At 45.4% G+C, this 25306-nt stretch overlaps 1 protein-coding gene across 2 annotated transcripts in view; it reads right to left on the bottom strand.

Annotated features, from left to right (window-relative positions):
* The window catches only part of SCRIB (scribble planar cell polarity protein), a 113147-nt gene that overhangs the window by 36023 nt on the left and 51818 nt on the right, over positions 1-25306 (bottom strand). For both annotated transcript variants that reach the window (XM_059815399.1, XM_059815398.1), the window contains exons 20-29: positions 25167-25247; positions 18378-18635; positions 18018-18128; positions 14367-14543; positions 13805-13921; positions 10256-10444; positions 9237-9356; positions 8929-8985; positions 4658-4714; positions 3833-3916 (exon numbers count right to left, since the gene is read on the bottom strand). In XM_059815399.1, coding sequence (XP_059671382.1) covers positions 3833-3916; positions 4658-4714; positions 8929-8985; positions 9237-9356; positions 10256-10444; positions 13805-13921; positions 14367-14543; positions 18018-18128; positions 18378-18635; positions 25167-25247 — 1251 coding nt within the window. The remainder of the gene's footprint in view (positions 1-3832; positions 3917-4657; positions 4715-8928; positions 8986-9236; positions 9357-10255; positions 10445-13804; positions 13922-14366; positions 14544-18017; positions 18129-18377; positions 18636-25166; positions 25248-25306) is intronic.

Below are 25306 nucleotides of genomic sequence, written 5' to 3'. Positions count from 1 at the left end.
AATGCATTTCCACACAATTAACACAGTTATCACCATATTGTCTACCCCATGCATTTCCATCACACCTGCATGGGCAAACATGCTTTTATGGCCCCAATTCATCAAAGTACACACCAGCAGAGAGCTAAGTAACAGCTAACAGAGCACAGATCCCTTTGAGCCCTCTTACTGAAGGCAGGGCTGAAACAGAGCTCCAGTTCTGCCTAGGCTCAACCATACCCATCCAAGATGAAGCACTGACCTTTCCTCTTTTAATACTATAAAAGAGAGTTTGTTACCCCAGCCAAAGCCTTCTTCAGGGAAGCAGAGATAATCAGAGAGCAATGATCAAATCTCCTTCTATCCAAGTGCCTGCCAGGGAGCAGAAAGACCTCTTCGGCTCAGAGCACATTCTCCAACTCCTGTGTCATGGCAGCATTCACAAAAATAGCTCTCAAGGGCTGGGTGGGCTGGTGGCTACAATGGCAGCTGAGAGGCTCAGGAATTTCTGAGGCCCTCCTCTAACCCCTCAACCCCAACCCAACCTAAAGCAGTGGTTGGCAGAGCCCTGGCTCATATCATATTTCTTCAGACAGTGAAGCCTGTGCTACCCTTAGAAATTTTGCTATTGTAGCTATGTGACTTTCCACTGTAAAAAGAAAACCCTACCAAAAAAACCCAAACGAAAAATACCAAATTCCAACTTTCTTTTCCCAGAGTGCCATAAACTACAGTAGCAAGAGCTCTAGTGCACATAAAGTTATGCCAGGCAAAAAGTATTTTCAGGAACATTATTTTTTTCGTTGGGGATGCTATAAATTAAAACACTGCCAGCAATCCACCACCGCAAAGCGGGTTTGTTGGTCCTACGGCCAGGCCCCTCTGACACCACTGCCGCTTTCCCTTGCCAAGCAGAAGAGCACAAACACTGACCAACCCGGGTTCCAGGTGAATCCCATCACCAAGGCCTACTTTGCTTTGCACGAAGGGAAAAAGTAAACAAGTAAACAACACTTTTAGGGCACCATGGAGATGGGCATCTCACCAAGACTGCATGAAGTCTGATAGTCCATGGGGAGCCTCAATCCCTATTTTATTCACGGACATGACTGAAACTGAGCTTCATCTATCCCTTGCTTTAATCTCTAGCACTTCTGCTGCAGCAGTGTATTCCAGTGCAGGATGCCTCGCTCCCTCTACTTCACAGTGCGCTATTTTTATCAGACAAGCAACAATTTCTATTTTAGGTAAGCAAAGATTTTGGCAATGCAGTGTGCTCTTCCCAGCCTTGCCTCTGTCACTCCCCAGTCTAGCAGACAGGACAATCATGTTTTACCCTGCGTCCTCCAAGGCAAATACCGAAGAAATGCATTTGTAGTTCTGATCCACCACTTCGCCCCAGACACTGAAACAAATCTAATTTAAAATCTAATGAACAAGTACAGAGAAAGAATCAATGGCTAAAAATTGAAGAGAAATAGATTCAGATGAGAAAGTACATATTGTTAATTAACTAACCATGGTGACACGCTACTGAGAGATATAAAGTCTCCTCCATTTCTTATAGTCCAGAAAGCAAAACTAGATTTTAAACGTTTTGCTGTGGCTAGGTGCAGTCATTCATGGGTATGGTTTTCAAGTCTGTACTATGCAGAAGACCGACTATAATAGCTCTTTTATTACTGTGATGGCAGTATCCAGACATTGTAGTGCGCTGGGTACTCTGCGGACATCAAGTTACTGAGAAGCTGGCACAGCCAGAAGGCATCACTGAGACGAGCATTCTCATGCAGCTTTCAGCTGGAATTTTTCAGCTGGGGTTTTAAAAGTATACAAACAAACCAGGCTTGCATCTCAGTAAGCCTCTGTTAAATCTTACTCACAAAAGGACCAATACACAGCAATACAGATTAATCCAAGACAGACAACCATCTGCCCCCTTCTTTAAGGGCAATTCTTGGGGAGTCCTCATGACAAATTCCACCCGCAATCTACAGCGGTCATGACAGAGGTCTGCACCTCCTCCTGTTAAACGGTGTGAAGAACAGCAGGCCCTGCAACGCCCTTGCAGGGAACTATACCGCAACAAAAGATATGTAGATGCTGTTTAGACGAAAATGTACATGGTGAGAAAGTTGGCCTAGAGACAAGAAGAAAGAGAAAAATACTATGGGAACCGGGCAACAGCATTAGTCATCTTAATCCAGCCAGACTGTCTGGAGATAGACAACCTGTTAACTGAACCACATGGTTTTCTGCTGGATGGACTGATCCGTGTCTGAGTCTTCCAGGCAGCCACCAAATAGGCTAGGTGCATCTCCTGAAGGAATGCCAGAACCTTGCTGTCCTTGAAGCCCGTATCTCCCTGTACTCATGATTTAGGCAGGCATATTTTTTCAAACAGAGCAAAGGCAGGGCTGGGCAAACGACAGCTGTAAAAAGATAAACATGGGCACCAATTGGCCCTTCCCCTGAAATGGGAGATTTATAGGTGCCGCCCATACACCCTGGCATTCCGTATGTTTGGCCCCACATTCCAGTGCCAGGCGTTCCTGGGCTGACATGGACTGCTAAGGCACAAGTTCCCAAATGCTGCTCTACTCTGGACGATCCTAGGGCTGTCCAGCAAAGAGGCAGCTGCTTGCGTGAGGCTGGCTTCCCCTTGCTTCCAGCTACTAAGTTACACTAAGAGATGCTAAAAATACGTTAAACCTTTTCTTGACAATACTTTCCTGTGTGAACAGCCAGGAGAGAAAACACAAAAGCTGGGGAGTACAAGGAGGAACAAAATGAGACAAAGCTGGAGACAAAGCAGGGCTCTAATCAGTGTGAAAGCAGAAAAGCGAGAGGGCCTGCAGTCAATGAGAGGATAGACGAATAGGAGAGGAGACCTGTCTGGACGGAATGAGACGGAGACAAAGGTAAAAGAGATGATCCTGAAACAATGGCATGGAAATGCAGAATCTGATGATGACAGCAAAGGGCGATCTTGCTGCAACAGGAGGAAAGGAATGGAGGTGAAGACTGAGGACGTATGTGAAGGAGTAGGCAGAAACCCAGTGGAATAGGTATGATGCAGGGAAGATAAAACATGACCAAAGGAAGCAAAGATGGAGAGGTGAGGTGAGATTTTAAACAACACAGGGGAGACAGATGACTTTGTAATCGGTGAAGTTTGTGAAATCTGGGTTTTCTCTTAGCTAAGCTGCCACTACACATCAGGGACTGAAATGCAGGTCACAGGCGCAGGAGTATCCAAGGCTGTATCAGGGCTAAGTCATGATATGCAGTCACTGCCACTTTGTGTTTTGCAGTCCTAGATGGATCTTGACTTTCTTTTAATACTTTTGGCGTCAGCATCCTGCATCCCTCCTGCTTTCTGCACACCATCCCACAACAAATTTACAACTAAGGTGCACACACAACATCGTCATCTTCTGTGTCAGGAAGAATCTTGCCCTTCCTCCTTTACAGCTTTCAGTAGTTGCTTCCTTCCATGATAAATCCCCTGCACTCTCCCATTCACACGTATCCTTCTCTCCTGCTGGGCTGGTTCTTTCTGCCTTGTTTGAGACACTTCCTTTTGCATCTCGGCAATTACACAGGCCGCTTCCCTCTCCAAAATGGAAAGCGACCTGGCTCTCTACTTTCCTCATTTTCTTCTTCTAATCTTTCTTTTGTGGCTACCTCCTGTTTCAGACAGTGTCAAAGTCTACCACAATTCTGCTTCCCAGTTTTCCTCTGCAGAAGAGTACTGTCATCTCTCACACCAGGGCACAAGGAGAGGGCAGGTAATAGAACGACCACGGCTTCTCCCACACAGGGACCCACATCTCAATAGCCCCTCACTTACAGTGCGATTGACTCTCTGTAAGCCACTGCTGGGCAAAGCAGCCAGGGTCCGATAGTCCAGTCTCAAAGGTTCACTGGTGATATTCTGGAGAGGGGCAAGGGGGGGAGCAAAAAAAACACAAACACCAGGGAGAGATCAGGCCAGATGTCAACTAAAATCAACTAGAACGAGCAATTAAAAGGAAACCACCCCTCATAATAACAAAGACTTATCTCCAAACTCTGCAGGAAGTTCCCATTGCCTGGAAACGAACCTGGAATTGTTCCAAACACAGCCATGGGGACCCGTGACAGAGGCCAGGCTTGAGAAATACTGCAAAGAACGTGCTGCTCTGGGCCCTTGGTCACCCATTTGTGCACAAATCCCCACCATTCCTCCTGCCCCCATGTGCACACGTCCACTCCCTTAGAGGGGGAGAGGCGAACATGACATACCTACCCGTTTTCTCCAGATAGCATCCAGAAAGGCGTCCACAGTCTGGATTTGGAGACATTTGAGAGTGCAAATCTACAGTTCCTCTGCAGTGTCTTTTCTCAATCTTAACTTGCACTCGCTGTACAATTTCATTTGATATTTGCTTCCCATTTGCATTTGTCTGCCTTTCTAATTCTAGCCATTGCTTTTCACCATTCCTTCCTCAATCACATTACAGATTTCTTAATTTCTGGTATCTTCTCTTATACCCAAAAGTCAAGTCCAGGGCAGGGGGGGCAGCGGGGAGAACAACAGTTATGGGGAACGAGCACTTTTAGAGATTTCTCCGGCCTTCAAGTCCATTTGCGGCCCTTTTCTGCGACTCTCCAACCCTCCCACCGTGCTCCTCACCTCTGCCTCCTCCTCAAGTTGCTGTGTGGCTGCCTCCCGCTCCCTACGCATCCACTCCTTCCATGAGACAGGACAGAGTCAGAGCAGCATCCAAGCAGCACAGGCAAAGAGAGAGGGAAAGAGGTCAGCACCATGCTGGGCAGTAACTCCAGAGTGGGGGAGAGAGGAGCATGAACAGTGCTGGCGCCAGGAGAGGGCGAGCAGAAACCCAGCAGATACGTTGGGCCTAGGGAAAGAGGAGCTGGAATTCTGCGTGAGCTCGGTTATTGCCAGCAAAACAGATGGGAACAGACACCCCGTAAAACACAAGCCAGGGTGTCACCAGATGAGGGGAAGAGGGCAGATGTCTCCAAGATCCTCAGCAGGGTCAATCCTGGGGAAAAGCGAAGGGAGCTAAAGCCCCCCCCAAGCACAAGCTATGCCATCACCAAGGGAAAGGAGAAGATTGCTTATTGCTAGAAGAGACATCTTGACAGAGCACAGACTGGAGACACTGGAAGGGAATGGAAAAACAAATCTACAGAGCACAGGCCTAATTGTCACTAAGGAAAAAGACCTACAAAAAAAAAAATCACATGCTTGTTAATAGCATCACAGCCAAAAGACTATATATAGAGACAGAAATTGTATAAGCATAAGGCAGGGCTTAAAATCAGCTGGTCAGCTCCTAGTCATACAGCGCAACACAGGTATAAGAGTGACCAGTGACTAATCTCACAAGCCCCAGCTATGGGCTTGCTTCCAAGCTGGAACAGGAAGGTAATGTTACTTGTCTTAAAGAATGATTTCTATGCATTTATACTTTTGTGACTTTTTGCCCAGCACCGATGCTGCAGAGTGAGGGCTGTGGACAAAAGCAGCATCGTTCTTCCATTCTATTGCATATTGCAACCCTCCTGACTGCTCCTCCCAAACAGCCGCAACCAGATGGTCCAGAAGTCCCAAGGCTGGAAGGATGGGAGGTGGAAGGCATCTGAGAAATACAGAGGGAGCTAACTGAAAATTCTGATAAGCACCTAAGCCCTTCTTTTCAAAAGCTTCTGTGCATTACCACTAGCAAATAATCAGTGTCCTGCGTCACACCCCTGATCTCCAGACAATAATGAGCAACATGAGAAGACACTAATGCTCTGGAGGATCACAAGACCCAAAGGGATATTTAGGGGTATTTAAGCTAAAGTCTGTTCTGAATCTGGTTATGCTTATTTTGGACAAGTGTTATCTGTAAGGTGAGTGTTCAAGCTGACAGTAATCTCGTAGGCGAACCTTCTCTAAGGTCTTAAGCTGAAGACAGACAAGAGCGCCAGCCAGCCCAGATGGAGCTGTGGAATGCTCAAAGTTCATCTCTGACAACATCTGGGCACCCTGAGGAAACTCTGAATTAAGACTAGAAAAATAACTACAGCTACAGAGTTGGGATACAGAAATGCACCATGAATCAGTCCATGGAGATTTGGAGGAACTTATATTGCTATTAGAAACTGAATTATCAAAGAACTGAACTTGAGAGATGTATGCAGCAAGTGCAACAGTGGTATTTGAACACCTCTACAGGCCTAATGGTGAGTATAGTAAAGTCAGTCAAAATTCTTTCCATTTTTTCAGTTCGCAACTCTACCGTAAGGAGACACGTTTGATCTCTATCGCTCTTGTACAAAACTGAACATGAAACCCTGAAGTATTAGAGGAAAGGTCCAAAAATGGTGACACAAATAGTATTACTGAGGATCTGGCACTGAGGTGGGAACTTCCTACAGCATTACAATGGCTACCATACAGTGCTGGCTCCATCACTGCTATAAATTTAATCATCAAAACCAGCATTACAGACAGAATCCCAGTTTCAAGGTCACGCAAAAAAGGCAACAGCAGAAAAACGTGTCTTTGTTCTTGGGTCTCAGGCCATGGATCCTGAGATGTCAGAGGAGTCTGGAGCATCCGTTGGTACCTCCTCCTAGTACCCTAATGGAAGGGGCACCAAAAAATATGAGATCTTTTAAAGGCACAGGCAATTCTGGAGGGGAGTCTTGGTCTCTGCTGATCACCAGGCTACAAGCATACTTCTCAGCTCTTCAGAGGTTGGGACAGACAACACTGTAATTATACTAAGCCACACTATAGTGAGAGAAAAGGCAGTATATGGGAATACAGACCTTAGAAGTCCTTAAATACACATCACTGCAACCTCAGAACATTGCTTTAAAATCTATCAAAAATAAAACATCCAAGAAAGATGAACGACAATTACTGTGTATTGTTCAGCCTCCAGGAAGACTAATGATATTTGTTATAAGATGCCCACCGTTGTTTTGAAATATTGCTGATGGCTGAATGTCTAGTTATTGCTAAGTTTTTTTTCTTTTAAATTAAACATTTTAATAAAATTTTCAAGTTTTCCATAAAAAGCTATCATAATACCATCAGCACTTTTTAAAATGAGATGTGACCAAGGCTACATCACCAATCGCAAAAATTTTTTGGTTTTTTTGACAAAGTGTCTGGGGTATTTTTAAGTAATCTCAGCATAAATTTTGGAAAAGCCTTCATCTACCTAAGACTGAACTAATGCAACCTGCTCAGAGCAGCATGGTTTGGGGGCCAGACTTGCTCTTGCTTTATCCAGAGGTGTTAGAAATGCTGATAATGACTCATAGTACCTGAAGTCTCCTAGAGAGTATTCAAATTCATATGCTATCAACATAAAATTGGTAGGAATACCCTTTGTTGTAACAGTAACATTATGAAATCAGATTTTCTGAAACCACAACAAACCACTCTCAGTTCCTTCCTAGGCAAGGAACAAGACATTTTATAGGAAAAACCTAAATCTGATCTAAATTGCCTCTGCTCTGAGCTGAACCAAGTGACCTGTAGAGTTCCCTTCCTACCCAAATTATTCATAGAATCACAGAATAGTTTGGGTTGGAAGGAAGTTTAAAGGTCATCTAGTCCAAACCCCCTGCAATGAGCAGGGACATCTTCAACTAGATCAGGTTGAAGATTATTCTGTAAGGTCATTCCACTGGAAGAATCCCCATTTAAGTATAGATCTCAAACACCATCAGAACACCTTGCAGATACTTAAGATAGAAATCCCTTGTCTTATTCCCGCACATGCTGACAACAATCTAAGCTGTAGGCCACCAAAGATAAAGCAAAACTTTCAAAGGGAGTCTGCAACACACTGAATCCCTTTTGTCTCTCTACCCCAGTCTTTCATAAAATCGTACCCTGCACAGCCCACTGCAGCCACTGACAGAAGGCAAAGTAGGATTATATAAATATGAAAGATATGTATCTTTAATGATTACACATATCACATGCCTGAAAGGTCATACGGCCATTTTCTTGTTCATTGTTCTGTCCTCTTACAGTCTGTGCCATTATCTATTCAAAACCTCGACTGTTTTTTCCAAAACAAGTAAAATCTCAAGTGTTAACTAAACTATAAAGATCACCTCCATCCAGAATTGCCAACATAACTACCCTCTTGTGAGGTAGCAAATGTAAAAAAAGCTGAGTGATTACAACTACAGAAAGAACCTAGAGAAATATTAGGTATATCTAAATTGGGAACCTGAAAAAATGGCTGCAAAACATACACATATGTATCTGCCAGGAGAGGAGATTCCTAATAGACAATACTGAAGAATTCAATTTTCCCTCATCTTCCAGAAGAATCTGACTGAATAACTTACAGTTTTAAGAGAGATAACTAGAAAACCCAAGTCCTTGAGGGGCTTGACTCTGCTAATCTGTTTCTGTGAAAGGCTGAAATAGTGGGCAGAAATACAAAATTCTCATAACTAATCAGAAAAATGATCGTGTAAACTGAGGAGCACGAACTTGTGATTGATTAACAGTGCCATTTCTTCAATTCAGAGCAACTTTGAGCTGTGTGTTCTCATCTTTGCTCATAAAAGCTCTGTCAGGTCATGGGGTGCTGTATAGAGAGAACTGATTAAATGTGGGACTTAGAAGCTAATAGATCGGTTTTCTCAAAGTTGCAGCTTGGCCAGAAAGTACTGGCAGGTAACAAAGACGAACTCTGTAAATAACAGAAGGGTACCACCAAAGAGGTACACAGGAAGGTATGGCAAAGCCAAAAAGCAGCTAGAGTAACTGAGCAGTACACTACGAAGAGAGAAGGCCAAAAGCCCCCCAGGGGCAGTAACAATCGGCAGACATAATCTGTGACATTTTCCTTAGGGATCACAGGCTTGGCAGAACCGCTGTCAAGAACAGATTCTGCTACATGAAAAATCTCTCACCACTTTTTCCATTTCTTCTCTCTCCCACTGAGTTGCTTCTCTCACCATTTCCATCTCCTAGGAGAGACCAAAGTTAGAGCCACTTCACCCAGTGCTCTCTCCCCCCTCGGACCACCTGTAACCTCATAAAGATTTCACAGTCCCATCCTAGTGCATTCCTGATGAAAGTGCTGAGACCTGCTGATCCCATAAAAAGGTAGTCCACTACCCATTATGTTGCAGATTCCATGCACCAAGGGAGACACTAGAGATTTTCAGAAACTTTTTCCATTCCATAACATTCTTCCAGTTGTACCCAGAATAGTCACCTTCTGTAGGATCTCCAGTTCTTCAGGGCTTAAATCCCGATCAATAGAAGAGATACTTTCCAGGCTATTCTTGCGCCCAATACCAGCAGCAAAAGGGTTTGCAATAATTCCTGGGGACATCTACAAAGCAAAAAGGCAATAAAACATGGTGGAAACCCAGAGTGTGCCATACAAAAAATTCCATGTCCTGGGCTTCCAGCCAGAGAGTACCAAGACGATCCTAGGCAAGTCAGAACTCTTTCACAACTTGAAACCTTATTTCAGCTGTCAATTACCCAAGGAACTTGAGGTCTAAGAAAGATGAATTTAAATTGAAACAGATACAGAAAGGGGATAAGGTGACCATGGATTGGGTACGTATTCTAGTGGAGAATTAAAAAAGCTTACTTGCTATGCCTCTTCTTCACTATGAGGGTGGTGAGGCACTGGAACAGGTTGCCCAGAGAAGTTATGGATGCCCCATCCCTGGAAGTGTTCAAGGCCAGGTTGGATGGGGCTTTGAACAACCTGGTCTAGTGGAAGGTGTCCCTGCCCATGGCAAGGGGCTGGAACTAGATGATCTTTAAGGTCCCTTCCAACCCAAACCATTCTATAATTCTATGAAAAAAGAAAGCTGAGAAGGCATAGGATTGCTATGGGTAAGTGTTTCCCTGTGGGGAAAGGCAAACGCCCATAGACAGACAAACAATTTACTTTAAATATAACATTGGCACAAGAAAAAACGGGCATAAATAGCCTGGAGAAAATTAGCTTGAAAACTACATTTCTAACCAGTGCAGTGATATCGTGAAACACTTCTGTAACTAGCAGAAGAGACACAGTCTTTAAGACTATTTCTTTTTCAAACAGGCAACCACGTCCAGTTCATATAGCAGGAGACCAGACTTCGAAATCTAGGAGCTCAAAAACCAAAAATCTACAGCAAAAGGTTGGAAAAATCCAGCAATCTTCTATGAAGAAAGAGGTGGGATCCTTGTGGTACTGGTCACTACAAGGGCACCCTGCACTTCAGTTCTCACCTCAATGGCAGCTGCAGCCTTGGGATCAAAGCCATCGCACACTAATACAAGGAGCGTGTCACCCACGCTTCGGAGTATCTGTACTGCTTCTGTATGCGTCATTCCCAGCAAACTCTGATGATTCACCTCCAGGATCCGCATTCCCACCTTTAGACGGCCATCCCGGGCCGCAGCCCCAGAGGAGCTCACCTATAATAAATGGGGAGAATCAAGATATCACCTAAGGAGATAAGAGATTAGAGAGCACGGGGACCATCAGGAAGAAGGAATGAGAGAGGAGAGCATACAAAGGGAACAGGGAGAAATGGTTGTGGATACATGTCAGGGAAAGCATCTGGAAGTACTTATATATACTTACGGAGAGGGTAGAAAAGGAAGAACGTGTACAGTTTGGTAGAGGAAATAGGTGTGGAAGAAATCTCTTATGGGAGATAAAAAGAATCTGTATTTGAAATGTGTTGTCCCAAGGAAAGAAACTGCTTTTGTCAATGAAGCAGGTGAGAAAGAAAGCTCTCGCATCTATGATTTATCTTCACAGAAAAGAAAGTGTAATAATTTTTTGTTGGAAGAGAGACAGAAAATGCAAGCATAGGGATAATTTTTGTGGATAAAGATAAACGAAGCATAAAGAGTTTTCACTGTCTTTATGGTACAGACAGGCGTAACAAATTAGGCATGTCTGTCATTTTCCATCCTCTCTTTCAGAGAAATCATGTGTAATTCCTATTTTCTTTCCTCAGCAAGTCACAAGAACTCATACTTGCCTCATGTACACAAGCTGTCACCCGGGGAAGCAACTACATGCAGCATATTGATAAGGCACATGAAAGCCAGAGTTTGTCTTAAAGAGCGCAAGCATCCATATTGTTTGAGGAGGGAATGAAAGTCCACGCTTTGCCACCAGAACAAAGGCAGTAAAGGCGAGGAGTTTCATTCATTTTTTTCCCCTTCAGAACAGGGAAAAGAGACTGCAAGACTTGGTGTGGGTACAAAGTGGAAGAAAAGAAAAAAATACCAAAGACCCAAAACACATGCAAACATGAGGCTCAGGAGAAATATGCAAGCTGGGGAAGTGAGAAAAAACTGAACAATGGTGCTAGGAGAAGCTACTATCAGGAACTAAACAGAAATACACAACACAACACAAAGGGCCTTAGGGAAAGGAACAGAATCACCAAATGGGCATTACTTTTTCTAATGGGAAACCAAAAAGCCTGGAACAAAATGGGACGTACATACAGTCAAGCTAGATCAAATGAAGACCTCGATACACTTGGCATATAGACAGACCTCTCTGGAACACCAGAGACAAACAAATGGCTTCAATTCAAAGGCCCAGTCTCAAAGCTAAACAACCAACATGACTAAGCTACGCAAGGGCTTCGCAGAAAGAATATGTCAATGTCAGGGATCTCAAGCAAAGCCTGTCCTGTAGATCTATGACAAGAGAATAAGGAGAGCACAAGGGCACACAAAGTTGGTTGCTGGGTGGGGGAAATGCAAAGACATGCATGACTGGTTGTCAAGGTAGGATGGAAGCACAGGTAACATCATCAGAGGAAGGAAAAAAAGAAAGGACTACTGCACACCACATATTACTGGGATCAGAGAGGCAAAAAAACCCAAAACAAACCAAAGGCATGGGTGTTTATTGGATTTATGAGAGCTGTTTTGGAGAAAAAACAACAGATATATGTTTAATAAAGTACCTGTAAAAAAAAAGGAGAAAAAATGCTGCATGCTTTTCTTTTTTTTTTTTTTTTTTTTTTTTTTTTAAGGTTTTGGGGGAGAGAAAGCAGCCATGCATCCCTACACATAATTTCTTCAGGACTGTAAAGGAAAACACTTAAACGTGTGTGAGTGCATGTGCATGCAGAAAAGTGGTCACATGCAATGGAAAAAGACCGAGTACTCACAATTTCTTTTCCAGGGAGAGCAAGTGCGTAAGTGTGACAGTAGAACACCCAGAAATAATGGGAGGAGGTGAAGTTAATGTAGAAAAATGTCCTTAATGCCAACTGTCATTTGTATTATTGATACGTCACTGAGGGACACTCAGCTATCCCCACTGAGACTGATCATGAATTTCAAACTGTAGATATAATTTATACTTCTCATGGCATTCAACTTGTAACACTTCATCAAGAAGGTTTTGAAAAGGAAGAACCAGATTACAACTTCTAAAAAAAAATTACAATTAAGGGACTTAATGGAAATGCAAATTAAGAAAAACTATGGAGAAAGAAGGTAGTAATAGGACATCCAAAGAGGAGGAAGAAGAAAAAGCACTGCTTTGTCTCTCAGTTACTGCAAATATACAGACAAAATAAGAGAAGCAGGAAAAAACCCTCTGGTTAGGACAGATAAGAGAGGTCAAGCTGAAGTAACACAGTTGAAGGCAGAGCAGAAAAGTTCAGTGCTTTGTTTCTCCCCAGACTACTATTAAAAAAAAAAAAGCAGGGGGGTGGGGGGTGGAGGGGGGTAAACTAACCTTGCAATGGGGCTAAACTGTAAGCCTTCCAAACCCCTAAATGTTGTAACACTGAATGAGATAAAAATTACCCTAATCATTAAAAATAATTGTAGGTTACAATAATCTTAGGTTTTCTTTTACTGCTATTACAAACATTGCAGCTGAATGTGCAACTATTACTTTGATAGAGTGAATTTACTCCTTTAACTTTAAAACTCAGATAAAGAAGTTATATCCAAGTAATAACAAACGCCAAGTATTCCCTTTCTTTGAAAGTAGCCAATTATTAGAAAGGGTTAACTGGCAATTATGGAGTGTCCACCGTCCAGCAAGGATTATCAAGACCTCTAGAGCTAGAGCAGAGTTTCTACCCTACCACACCAGTTAGAGAGGAAACCAGTGATACTAATGGGAACATCCACAGACCCCCTGTGGTCAGCAGCAAGACCAAAAATTATACCACTTATCACTATGCTTTGTTGCTAACAAGACAGAAGAGGCAATACTTTTTGGTAAGGGTCGGGAGGAGCATAAGCTTATACACAGTATATTGTTGAAAAGAAAATATGCGTTACTTCTTGGGGAGAAGTGTCATGACAAATAAGTATGGACACAAGCAGTCACTTACAAAGGAAAGGGAACAAAATTACACACACAGTGCGTGGCACAGGAGGAAAGGTGAGCAATTCATAATGCTTTTCAAGAAAGGAGGAAAGAGCATGCATGTCTGAGTGGGCAGGAAGGCCACATGCACTTGGGGGAAGCAACAGGAATGGAAGGGAAAAGGAAAGACGCATGGGTTCATGTTATAGAAAAAAAAGTAAGAGAATAAACACAAGGCAAAATAAAAGCAAACATAGGAAATGTAAGAAGAAATTTTGTAGCTGTTCTAGAGGAGGAAATATGAAAGGAAATAGATGTGCCTCGTGCCTCCTTCAGTGGATGGAGGATACTCCAGGAGAACTGATGTACCCAGTGAAAAATGGAGAGAGCATATCAAACAAATTCCACAGGGATCACCCTTTTCCCTAGCAGTCCTTGCGTGCAACCAAGTTGCAGATTTAGTGGTCTGGTACCTTAGAAATGAAGATGCCTTCATCAGTGGGATCAAATGGATTTCCAGCATGACCTTTTGCTCCACCCCGGATGCTGATGCCCAGCTTTTCTCCCGGAGCCTTTTCAATGCATATTTCCTGTAAACACAGAAAAGGTCTCCTTGTTTCTGGGTCAAGTTCAGACTGGAATTGCTGAGGAAACACTCCTAGCAGCTGGCCATATTCTAAATACCCTGAAAAGGACCTAAATTAGACCTTTCACTCATTTGGCACAGTTTATTCCTTTTTTTTATGAGGCTCTGCCCTTTTCTGTATTTCTGTCTCCTGTGCAGGTCTGGTCTTCATGAAATCTGATCATTCTCTGATCACAGTATCACCATGGGCATGGCAAGAGACCCTCCACAGTCCTCAACTGGATATATACTTACAAGAGACTGGATTCTGCCACAGGAGAAGGAAATTTCCACCAGAATTTAGTTTGTATCCTAGTCCCAGACTTCCAGCTAGGTAAGAGATTGCCTTCCAAAGTGATCCTTCTATAAAAAGCGTGCAATTCCCTCCAGTTCTCTTACTCAAAACCTACCTGCATACCAGGTGGTGGCGGATCTCGCCTTACTAACATAGTCAGCTCCTGGGTGTTGGAGAGCAGGGCATTCACTGCTTCCTGGTGGGTAGCATGGCGCAGATCAATACTGTTTACCTCCAGGATCCTGTCCCCTACACGGAGCCCACTGCGAGATGCCAGTCCACGGGGAATGACCTACAAAGAATCATTAATATTACAACTAGAGAAGGAAATCCCATCTCTCCTTGGAGAGCCACTGATCATGCCCCTAGGCTATCCTCCAACATCCTCTGAGGCCTGTTTTGACTTCTCTCTCTGCAACCGAAGTTCCCCAAGAGGTAACATACCTGTGAACACTGGAAAAGAATTAAGTAATATTTGCTTTAAAGTGTCATTCGATATGTTCTTATATTCTCACATTATCATTTCCATCTGAACCAATCCTGTGTCAGCTTTTCCATTATTTTGCCTGTGACTGTAACCAGAAGGCAGCTTTCCCACAAGAACTCTGAAGGAACTCAAACGATAAACTGCAGGGCTGTTGTCGGAAGTGCATCATCTACTATTACAAATGGCCACTATACCAGGAGTGACAGCATCAGCACAACTCCAGTCCTCAAGAAGTGCTCTAGAGGGGATCTTGAGAGCTACAGTTACTGATCAACAAACCTAACTTCTGTTCCTGGTAAAACAATGGAGTCAACAAAGAAAGAGTAAGATCTGTGAGCATGTGGATAAGCAGGGTTTGTTGGGAAAGAGTTAGTTTGGCTTTGGTAAAAACAAATCCTGCCTCCTAGACCTGCTGAAGTACTGTGAGAGAAACAATGAACACATGAAGGAAGGAATCTGGTAGACATAACTTCTGGATTTCCAAACAGCCCTTGTCAAGGTCTAAAGGCTATTAGAGAAGCTGTGTCCACTGGGTGGGAGGAAAGGCCATCTTAATGGACTGAAAGCTGGTTAAAGGACAGGAAACAAAGGGCAGGGCTGGACAGCTGCTGCTCAGGACACAAAAGATTCACTGGTGGGGTGCCTGAGGGATTGGTGCGGGACTGGTGTTATTCAGCATGTCCATTTATGACCTGAAAAAGGTAGTGAACAGTGAAATCTCCAGGTCTGCAGATGATACTGTGCTGTTTTGCACAGCCAAATACCACCCTGGTGGTGGGGAACTTCAAAAGGGGTCAAGAAAACATGGTATGAGCTTCAGCACAGACAATGAGTCTATGAAAAACACCTTAAACCATGCACGCAACACTGAACTCAGAAAACAGTAACTCAGGAAAGTTCCTAGAGACATTGTCGCATGTTCTCTGAAATCATGAGCTCCACATGCAGGAAGAGACAAAAAAAGCCAACAAAATTTTGGGCATCATCAGAAAGGGTAGTGAGACCAAGACTGACAGAATCACCCACATCTCCAGGACCATTCAGTTCTCTGCTGCCAAAAAGGCAGAGCAGAAGGGGACCCAGAAACTGTGCCGAGGACTGTGCAAGGATGATGGTGATGTGCCATAGGGTAAGGTCCCCAGCACCAGGTGGAGTACCCCTGGCGCTTTAGAGGAAGGATACAGCTTTCAGGGTCTTGGGCTATAGGGAGTGCCTGGGACCTCTCCCTGAGGCTGGTGGTGGCCTCACCAGTGGAAGGTGTGCTCTGATCAAGGTGCCAAGCTGGCAGGTGAAGAAGCTACAGGATGAGATGAGCATACTGCACAGCGTCAGTGAAAGTGAACAGGAGAGCAACAGGCTCTTTGCGGAAACCCTGCAGAGAGAAAAGTCCAAATCCCATGTTGTACAGAAGAAGGGTCAGCTAGGGGCTATGCTTAAACAACTAGCAGAGGCTCCCAAGCTGGGGAAGGCTGGGAGCTTGAAGTTGCTGGCAACAGAAGGAAGAGTCCTTCTCTCTACTGACACACATCTAAAAAATAGGTATAGTGCCTTGTAGCAGATGGAGTAACAAACTACACAAAAGGAGGCACTGGAGCCATCCCAGAATGAACCACATGTCAGCACCAACAGGAAGCGTCAGGTGAAACCTACTGGAAACCACTTCTGCAAGGGACAGAGGCACACATCTGTCAAACAGACTTGCTGTTTCAGGAGGCTTGTTGCTAGCCAGAGGCTTGGATCCAGTATACTGTGAAAGACAGCTAAGTCAGCAGTGTGCCCTTGCAACAGTGGAGGGTGTAACGAGTGAGTTGAGGGATGTGATCTTTCCCCACTAATCAGCGCTTGTGAAGTTGCATCTGGAGTACAAGACAGACACTGATAAACTGGAATAAGTGCAGTGGAGGGCCAAGAAGATGAACAGGGGTGTATAGAATACTTTATGCAAAGAGAGGCAGACAGACCAGGGGTTTTTCATTCTTGAGAACAGAAAGCTGAAGGAGATGTTGCTGCGGTCTTCAATTACCGAACACAATGGTACAGAGAAAACAGAGGCCAGGCGCTTCTCTAAGGTACACAGTGGTATAGGGAGAGAGGCAAGGGATCCAAGTTGGAACAAGGCAAAATCCAACTAGATATTAGGAAGAAAACGTTCACCATAATAGTAGTTAAACATTAGAAGAGGAGCACAGAGAAGCTGCAAGATCTCCATCTTTGGCGATACTCAGAACTTGAATAGACAAGGCCCTCAGCAAGCTGATCTAGGCTGGTCCTGTGCTTTCAGAGAGATCAAATCGCCTCTGCAGGTCCCTTCCAACTTGAATGATCCTGTGATGCCACATCTTGAGGACATGGTGGGGTTAGAGAAGGTCCACAGAAAGGCTACTAAAATAATGAGGGGATGGAGCAGCACCTTGCAAGGAGAAATGAAGGCCACAACTCTTGAGTTTGGAGAGAAAGCTGAGGAAGGAGAATGAATGAGGTTTACAACACTGAAGGTGGTGAATAAGCTGAATACAGGACTTCTGTTTACCAAACTGGCAACACAAGAATGGAGGAGCACTCAAGTGTAACCAGTGGGACACTGGTTTAGAGCAGATCAAAGAGTGCTTCTTCAGGTGACAGGTAATGATGTTTTGGGACTTGCAGCCATGGGTGTTAGAGGAAAAAGATTCAGCATGTCCAAGGGACAAGAGACATATGGGTGCAGAAGGGGCTGGGCAGGGATGTCCTCTCTAACATCCCTAATCCAATGAGTGTCCATGTGCGGGACTGCAAAGGGAAAGAACTGCAGCAAGTGGCTGGCTTGTGTGCTGTATCTAAATAGCTTCAGCTAATGCCACCACTGGAAAGAGAATGTCGGGTCGAAGGACACTGGCCTGAATGCAGAAGAGCAGTTACGTTTTTCCTTGCAGTTACATGTTCATCCCACTAACGCTTTCTGAGTAATGACTGGTTTTATGAAATGCCTGCATCTTTCTAGGATTCATTAAAAGATAACGTAAGCTCAGTAATTTCAAAGCTAACTGTCCCCAAACAGTTCAGCATGAATTATACAGGTTTGCAGGCTTTCACATGCCATTTAGATTTCTACAACAGCAGCAGTATGTCCAGTATAAGCTAACTCTTTACATATGCACACATCCCTCCCCCATCCCATATTTAAAAAAAAAAAATCTATACTGTACTTCTCAGACTCTTGCATCAAAATCCTTCATCTTAATCCCAATAATTAAACAGCTCAGGAACGTCCCCTGCTAGGCTGCTCACACAGGACTCTACCTTTGAAATGAAGACACCTGGTTCATGAATCCCAAACGGGTGGCTTGAATGGTCACTGCCTCCTACAATGCTGAGTCCCAGGGGACCACCTGCTTTTACAAGGTGAATTTCCTTGAGGGAACAAGAAGCAGAGTCAAAGGGAATAAGGGATATCACATAAGGACCACAAACACTGAAAAACATGGAGTCAGGCATGTTTTGCATGAGTGAGCACAAGGTAAGCACCCACAGGACAAGGGGGTTCCCCGTTACTTCTCAATGCCCCAGTAACACAGTGGGCCAGCCCTCATCAGACTACCAATTTTTCAAATGAAAAATACCCAAGATTAGACTATCCCATATTCCAACAGACAGACTCACCTCAATGGGATATTGATCCTCCAGGCCTTTAGACAGATGGTTCCTTTGCAGCAAAGGCATCTCCTCTGGTGGGCTCTCCCCATGGCTGGGAGGCGGTGGTGGGGAGTGCATGTGCACTCGTGGCACGCCTGGTGAGTCTCCCTCGCTGAGCTGCTCTGCACCCTCTCTCTCTACCAGCAGCACGATGGTGGGGGAGGATGCGGTAAGCAGCGCTACTGCCTGATCATGCCTGGCTTCTGTCATGTCTACCCCATTGATCTAGAACAACCCGCAAACTCAGTGTCAGACCATCACCCAAGTACACCCTGTCATTTTAAGCACTTAGCCAAGCACCCTAAGGGACCCCATTCTGCTGGAACACTGCCCCTTCTCGAAACCCTGTTCCCCAAAGCACTTTGTAACTTACCCCACTCCTTCCTATCTGGCAAAGGGACACAGGCACCTGCTCATTCCCACCTGACCACAATCCTCTTTCTAGACAGCTTACCAGCCCCTTTCCCACCTTCCGTGTACACCTCCAAGCCCCTACAGCACCAGTGATGCTCCAGAGGACCATGAAGACCAAGTACAATGCTCCACCTCCTGGAGCACTACAAACCTAGCTATTGCCCAGACTATGCTGTGGCTCACTCATTAGCAGGAGAGTACCTGTCACTCCTTCTTGGCTTTGCATTTCAGCTTTCCTACTGAGTCACAACAAAAGAAGCCCAACAGGTTGCATTAAAGGAATGGGTCCAAAGATCTCAATATGGGAAGACGACAAAACAGTGATTCCCAGAGTGATGTCACAGCACACTAATGTGCCATAGCATCAGCTGCCTTTGCACGAGGCCATATGCCCTTATCAATCACTCTCAAAGCCCAGACACAGGCACTGAAGAGCATGAGCTGATGTGCAACAGAACCTGCCACTGGGCTGTTGTCTGCCCATGCTGGGCAAAGCCATGGCAGTCTGGGGAAGACGTCAGTTTTAAGCCATAAAAAGTGTATCCCAGGTATAAAAAGACTTGGAAGCACTGAGAAAGAGACACTGCTAGTCCACAGTGACTGACTGGCTGACACAAAAGGGAAACTAGAATTCTTTTGGACAAGAAAACATTATCCAATATGCTATGCCAAATAATTTCAAGAATACAACTACAGTCATCTTGTGGTATCAGTGAAAGATAGAACGCTTTGAAGAGGTACGTCCAGCACATACAGGGAAGCAGCAATGTCATTCATATAAAGCACTGAAGAGAACTCATCTGAAAAACTGTATACTATTCTCATCCTTCACACACTAAAATAATTACCTAACAGAAGTTAACAAAGATGTCCAGAGAAAAGCTGCTACGACAGGCAGGGGAACAGAGAGCCCTTCCTACAAAATTAGGATTTACAACAGCTTGCCTAGTGTCCTAGTTTCGGCTGGAATAGAGTTAATTTTCTTCCTAGTAGCTGGTATAGTACTCTGTTTTGGATTTAGGATGAGAATAATGTTGATAACACACTGATGTTTTAGTTGTTGCTGAGCAGTGCTTACACTAAGTCAAGGACTTTTCAGCTTCTCACACTGCCCTGCCAGGTGCACAAGAAGCTGGGAGGGGACACAGCGAGGACAGCTGACCCAAACTGGCCAGAGGGATATTCCATACCGTATGACATCATGCTGAACAAAAAAAACTGGGGGGAGTTGGCCAGGGTGGGGGCGCAGCCACTGCTCGGCAACCGACTGGGCATCATTCAGTGGGTGGTGAGCAACTGCGCTGTGCATCACTTGTTCGGTATATTCTTTTATCATTATTTTCTTCCTTTTCTGTCCCATTGAATTGTTTTTATCTCAACCTACAAGTTTTACCTTTTCTCTCGTTCTCTCCCCCATCCCACTGCGGGGGAGTGAGCGAGTGGCTGTGTGGTGCTTAGTTGCTGGCTAGGGTTAAACCACGACACCTAGAAACTCAAAGGACTAGAAAGGATGCAACTGTTCTGCATGAATGTAGGAGGGACAGAATATTGAGAGGAGAGCTAAGCTAGAAGAGCACTGTCAAAAGGACAAAACTTGCCATGAAAAAGTTGAAGCTGAAAATTAAAAGGTTTCTAGTCCTTAGGTTCTGGAAAAGCTTTCCAAAATGAACAATGAGGACGCTAAAATAACAACTGTTAAGAGAGAGTTTGATCAGCTTACGAAATAATGACGCGACTTTAACAGCCACAGCAACCGGATTTTGTAGCCTGATTCCTCACTGTGTCATTCCTAGAAATATTATAGTTACTCCCCAGCTCCTTCCAAGACAGCAGTTTCTGGACAAAGCTGACTGCACAGTCTGACAAGGCTTTGTCCAGAACCTCCATGAACATCACCACCACCCCCCGCACCCGACCTGCCCCATCCCATCCACAGTCAAGCGTGCTACCCCCCTTACGACATGGAAGAAGACAGGCAAGACAGCCCTATGCTGTTGGACACAAACAGGAAACTCTCGGCCCCACAGCATCTCCTCTACTCAGGACTGTCCCCACAGGGACACCTTTGGCACCAACCACAGAGCACGAACAGAAGGATGTGAAGGCATGCCAGTCTGCACATGCATGCAGGAAGAGGAAGGATGTAAAGCTACCTGGGTAATGGCTGCTGAACGTAAGAGACAAGGCGACAAGCAGAAAAGATAATAAATTAAACACGCAGCTGCACAAACCTTAATGAAATGCAGATAACAGCAACAAGACTCAAGACACTCATGGATGGATCATTAAAGGACTCACTCAAATGGTAACATTAAAGAAGTGCGACCAAAAACTTGGGAATCAATATGCAGAGGAAATCAAGATTATCATGGGTTATCAGAACAGCTCTCACAGGGAAGAGCAAACTTGCTACAGGAAGTTTTAAGGGGAATTGTGGGAATGTGCAAAACTTACTATGGGATGTTTAGCAGAAGGACCACAGGTGGGAAAGGGGAGTGGGCAAGGAGGAGAGGGGAGGAACAAGCATGGGAAAATGGAGAGGATGGAGAATAAAAGAGACTGATCACACGCAAGCAGGCTGCTGGTCAGTATGCTTGCCTGGCCAAGCCCTGTGCCTGATCACCGCAGTCTGCTCTATCTCTTTATCAAACTGCGCTTGTATTTACTGTGCGAGTTTGCTCTCTATTCCGGGTATGTGTGCAAGATCTACTAGTAAAATTCAAATCGGACTAGTCAGCACGTAGGAATCCAAAATGTGGAAAGACCCAACAGCTGGCCCAGAAACTGGATAAAAGGCTCAGGGTCTGACCAAAGAGCCTTGAAGAATGTGATGCTTGGGCCAGAGACTGAAGAGACCTGCAAACATGAATATTTATGTGTGTTGAGTGAGGGAGTATATGTGCATGTTCCAGTAGCAGACCTTAAACCTGACTAGCCAGAGGGTAGGAACAGGGTTACGTTGTCTGTGTTGTTCATGCCCTGTGAGGACTGTTAGTGTTTATGTGTGTGCCTGTAAAAGTACTGCCTCCCTTCTTGTCTGTGTAAATCTGTGGCCAGTCATGTCTGCAGGGTGTTTCATCTTTGGAACCTGCACTTAGCCTTCCTGATAGCTGGACCTGGGAATGGGGAAAAGCAGCAGCCTTGTGTCCAGTGGACTCGGAAGGGAGGAACCCCTTGGGTCCTCCTGTCTGCCAGATACACCAATTTTTAACAAAGATGACATGCAGAAGAGACTTGGCCCTTAGGTTCCTATCACCAGATCAAGGCCCAACATACTCCACAGACAGACCTGCTGTAGCAGCACGCACTCTTGACTTCACGCATTCCCCTCTGTTATTTTTCCGCCACTGACAAGAAGATGAGAATGGTCAGAACAAAAGTATACAGTGGTACTTCCCCAGACTAGGGAACAGGGACACAGGAACTCCCTGAGTCAGAGGTATATCACATATAACAGCCCCTGATGGCTTTTTACTCATTAACTTCTCCATTACCTGACCATCATGATGCCTTCCCAGCTTTTGGACAGCTAGTTTTCAGTGGCCTTTATTGCTATGTCTCTGTTTAGCAAGAGAACAAGGTCAACCAGTGCAGTTCGGCTATCTAAGTGCCCAGAGGAAGGGAATGAGTGTCATCTGTCCTTTCCCAGCTCCACACATTCTTCTGTGTGCCAGGGACTTATATTATTCTGGCACATTTCTTAGTGATCAGACTGCTCTCATTAGGACACCCACATGTTGGCTAGTGCTACTACTGTCCTAAATCTCCCCTAGAATCAGTTTTCTTCAGTCTACTCCCAGTCCTATCCCAAAAAACTAACAGCCCTTAGCCACTGCTCCCAATCCTGCATCCTCCCTGCTAGATTCCCATCCCATGATTCAAACTCTCCAACATCCCCCCCCCTTGCAGCTCCCTGCCCCATGTCTTCCACTACCAAAATGGCCCTCAAGATGCCTGTGATGACTCTCAAGGCACACTAGAATATGGGGAAAGCCGGAGAGTTAGCAGTCAATCACTGGTGAGTTTTGTGGGGTGTTAACTTTGAAGACAGATCTAGGCTGGGCTCTTCAATCCATGTACTCAAAGCTCCCTTAAGTAAAAAGAGCTATTCCAGTCCTTCCCCTGCAGAGAAGTCCAGGACGATTTAGAGCACAGGGGAAGAGTATGAAGCTGTGCTGTATTTCTTTTCCTAAGAAAACAAAAATTCTTTGGCGAAGTGAGAACTGAGGCATGACTAGGAGACTATGGCTTTGGAAATGGGCCTCTGCCTGCTGGACCTATGAAACCACCCGTATCCTAACGAGTGTCCTCCTGCTTTCCCCATGCAGGTACAGGGGAACACATGCAACCTGCACTGCACATCCCAGGCATCATCACATCCTGAAAAGCCTTCCAATAAAAACGTGCAACCATTGCTTCAAAAGAGTCTTGGTAAACAGGGAATTTACGTGATGCTATGCGGGCACTGCTTTGAAGTGGACACTCTCTCAACATCCAGTATCACTGGGCAAGGGCAGCCCCACAGCTCTAACCTAGCACCAGATTTCGCCAGAGACTGAGTGAAACTCACACAGCTGCTCATGCATCTCTTACAGCAAGCAGATATTCTCGAGGACAAGTATCACCAAGAAGATATGAGAGGCCTCAGGATGTAACACTACCACTACATGGATATCATACTTAGCAGTGATCCCCACAAGCAGGAAAGGCAGAATGGCAGCTCCTGCCAGGAGGCATGGCTGCTGGAAAAACAACACTCAGACACTTGCTGGAAGTCACAGAAGTTAAGTGAACAGTCCAGATTAGGTAAGTGTTCTCCTGGAAGATAGTCATTTGTTCCTGCTTTCATTATAACTGAGCACAAGATCTGAACTGCAGCTGATGCTCAGCACCAAACCTTTTATGACTACACACCCTTCAGCACAGGTAACATCTTTGAGAGCAGAGGACCATGCTCTCAAGCATGGACATATTTCCTACCTATGCAACAACACTGCACTCATCATTGCAGCAGGGTACGTCAGAGGACTAATGACAGCAAGGCCTTCAGCCACGTTAAAATCTAACAAGGGCCTTGGGTTCTGTAAGCTCTGAGCCCATACATTGCAATCTGAAGACAGTGCAAGCTATTACTAGGGAATTAGACCTGCTTTTCCTATGAAGCTGCCCACAGATATAAATAGAGCTGCTAATGGGGGGTGGAGACAGGTTTGACTTATGGCTCTGAGATCTTGTGTTTCCTCCTTGCCACAGGTAGAGCAAATCAACACCACATGATAAACTCTGTGCCTGCAATTACGCCTCTCAGTCATGCCTCCGTACCAGTGGAGCATCAAAAGATGAGCAAAACCAAAATAATTTAGGCTACCTGGCAACAACTGGGGTCAGCGCTTGATTTTGGGAGGAGGGAGGAGCACTAGCAAGGAGTGAGAGATGCTGTACCAGTTCAAGCCTCCTGCCAAGATACGAATGTCAGACCTGGGCCAGAGCTCTGCTAAAATTTTGTGCCAGAGCAAATACAACACAGCCCCCAGCCTAGGAATAGAGCAGACAGAAGCCAGCACTGACAAGGCTGTATCAGTGTTTACTCACGCCAGCTCTGTGGTAACACGTGCTCTTACCACAACAGCTGGATCAGAAACCCACCACCAGCACCAGGATGCAGGAGCTTTCACTCGGAGGCAGCATGCGAGCTTGGGAAGAGGGTCAGGAGACTCAGCAGACTCTCCCCGCAGGAGGGGGAGCAAATGACACATTAGGCAGAGAGACTTGAGGTTAGAGGCAGCAGTGAGATCCATACCACTGGCGCAAACAGGAAGGGACACTGGGGCTGGAGTTTCAAACGAAAGCAGGAGGAAGCACTGCAGTAAGCCCTGCCCAGCTCCACACCACCCTCAGGCAGACCCCTCCACTTCAGCCTACGCTGACCCCTGCCACCCTGCTCTCCACAGGGAGCTGGTCAGCTGTGCCCCAAAGGGCTTCCCTCCCTCCCCACACGCCACGCTGCGGCAGAGCCCTCCAAGGCTGTCCTACAAGGCTCTGGAGGGACACCAGGCTAGGGCAATGCTGTCATATCATCTCTCTCCAGTACAGCCCGGACTGCCACATGCCGTTCCTGTGGGGAAGCGCTCACACGCAGCTCTTGGGGAAAGGGGAGGCATTAACTGCACCCACCACCAGTCACAGGCAGGGGTAGAACCACCAAGATTAAATGCTCTCCCAGAAGGCTCAGGAGCTGAAAAAAGGACCCCCAAAATCCAGCATCAATGACAGAAAACCAGTCCCTGTATGAGGAAAAGCAGGGAGCTGAGTCAGACCCCTTCCCTGCACACCCGCACTCACCGAGATGACGCGATCTCCTATGTGCAGGATCCCGTCCCGATGGGCTGCACCACCCTCTGCAATCCGTGAGATAAAGATCCCCTGAAACACAGTCAGAAGGGTCAGAGCAGCCTGTGCTTCCCCTCACCAGGGCTTGGCTT

The sequence above is a fragment of the Gavia stellata genome, chromosome 3 (assembly GCF_030936135.1).
Source record: "Gavia stellata isolate bGavSte3 chromosome 3, bGavSte3.hap2, whole genome shotgun sequence".
Taxonomy (NCBI): Eukaryota; Metazoa; Chordata; class Aves; order Gaviiformes; family Gaviidae; genus Gavia; species Gavia stellata.
Note: the sequence above shows the minus strand (reverse complement) of the source record. Positions and strands in the feature narration are given on the sequence as shown.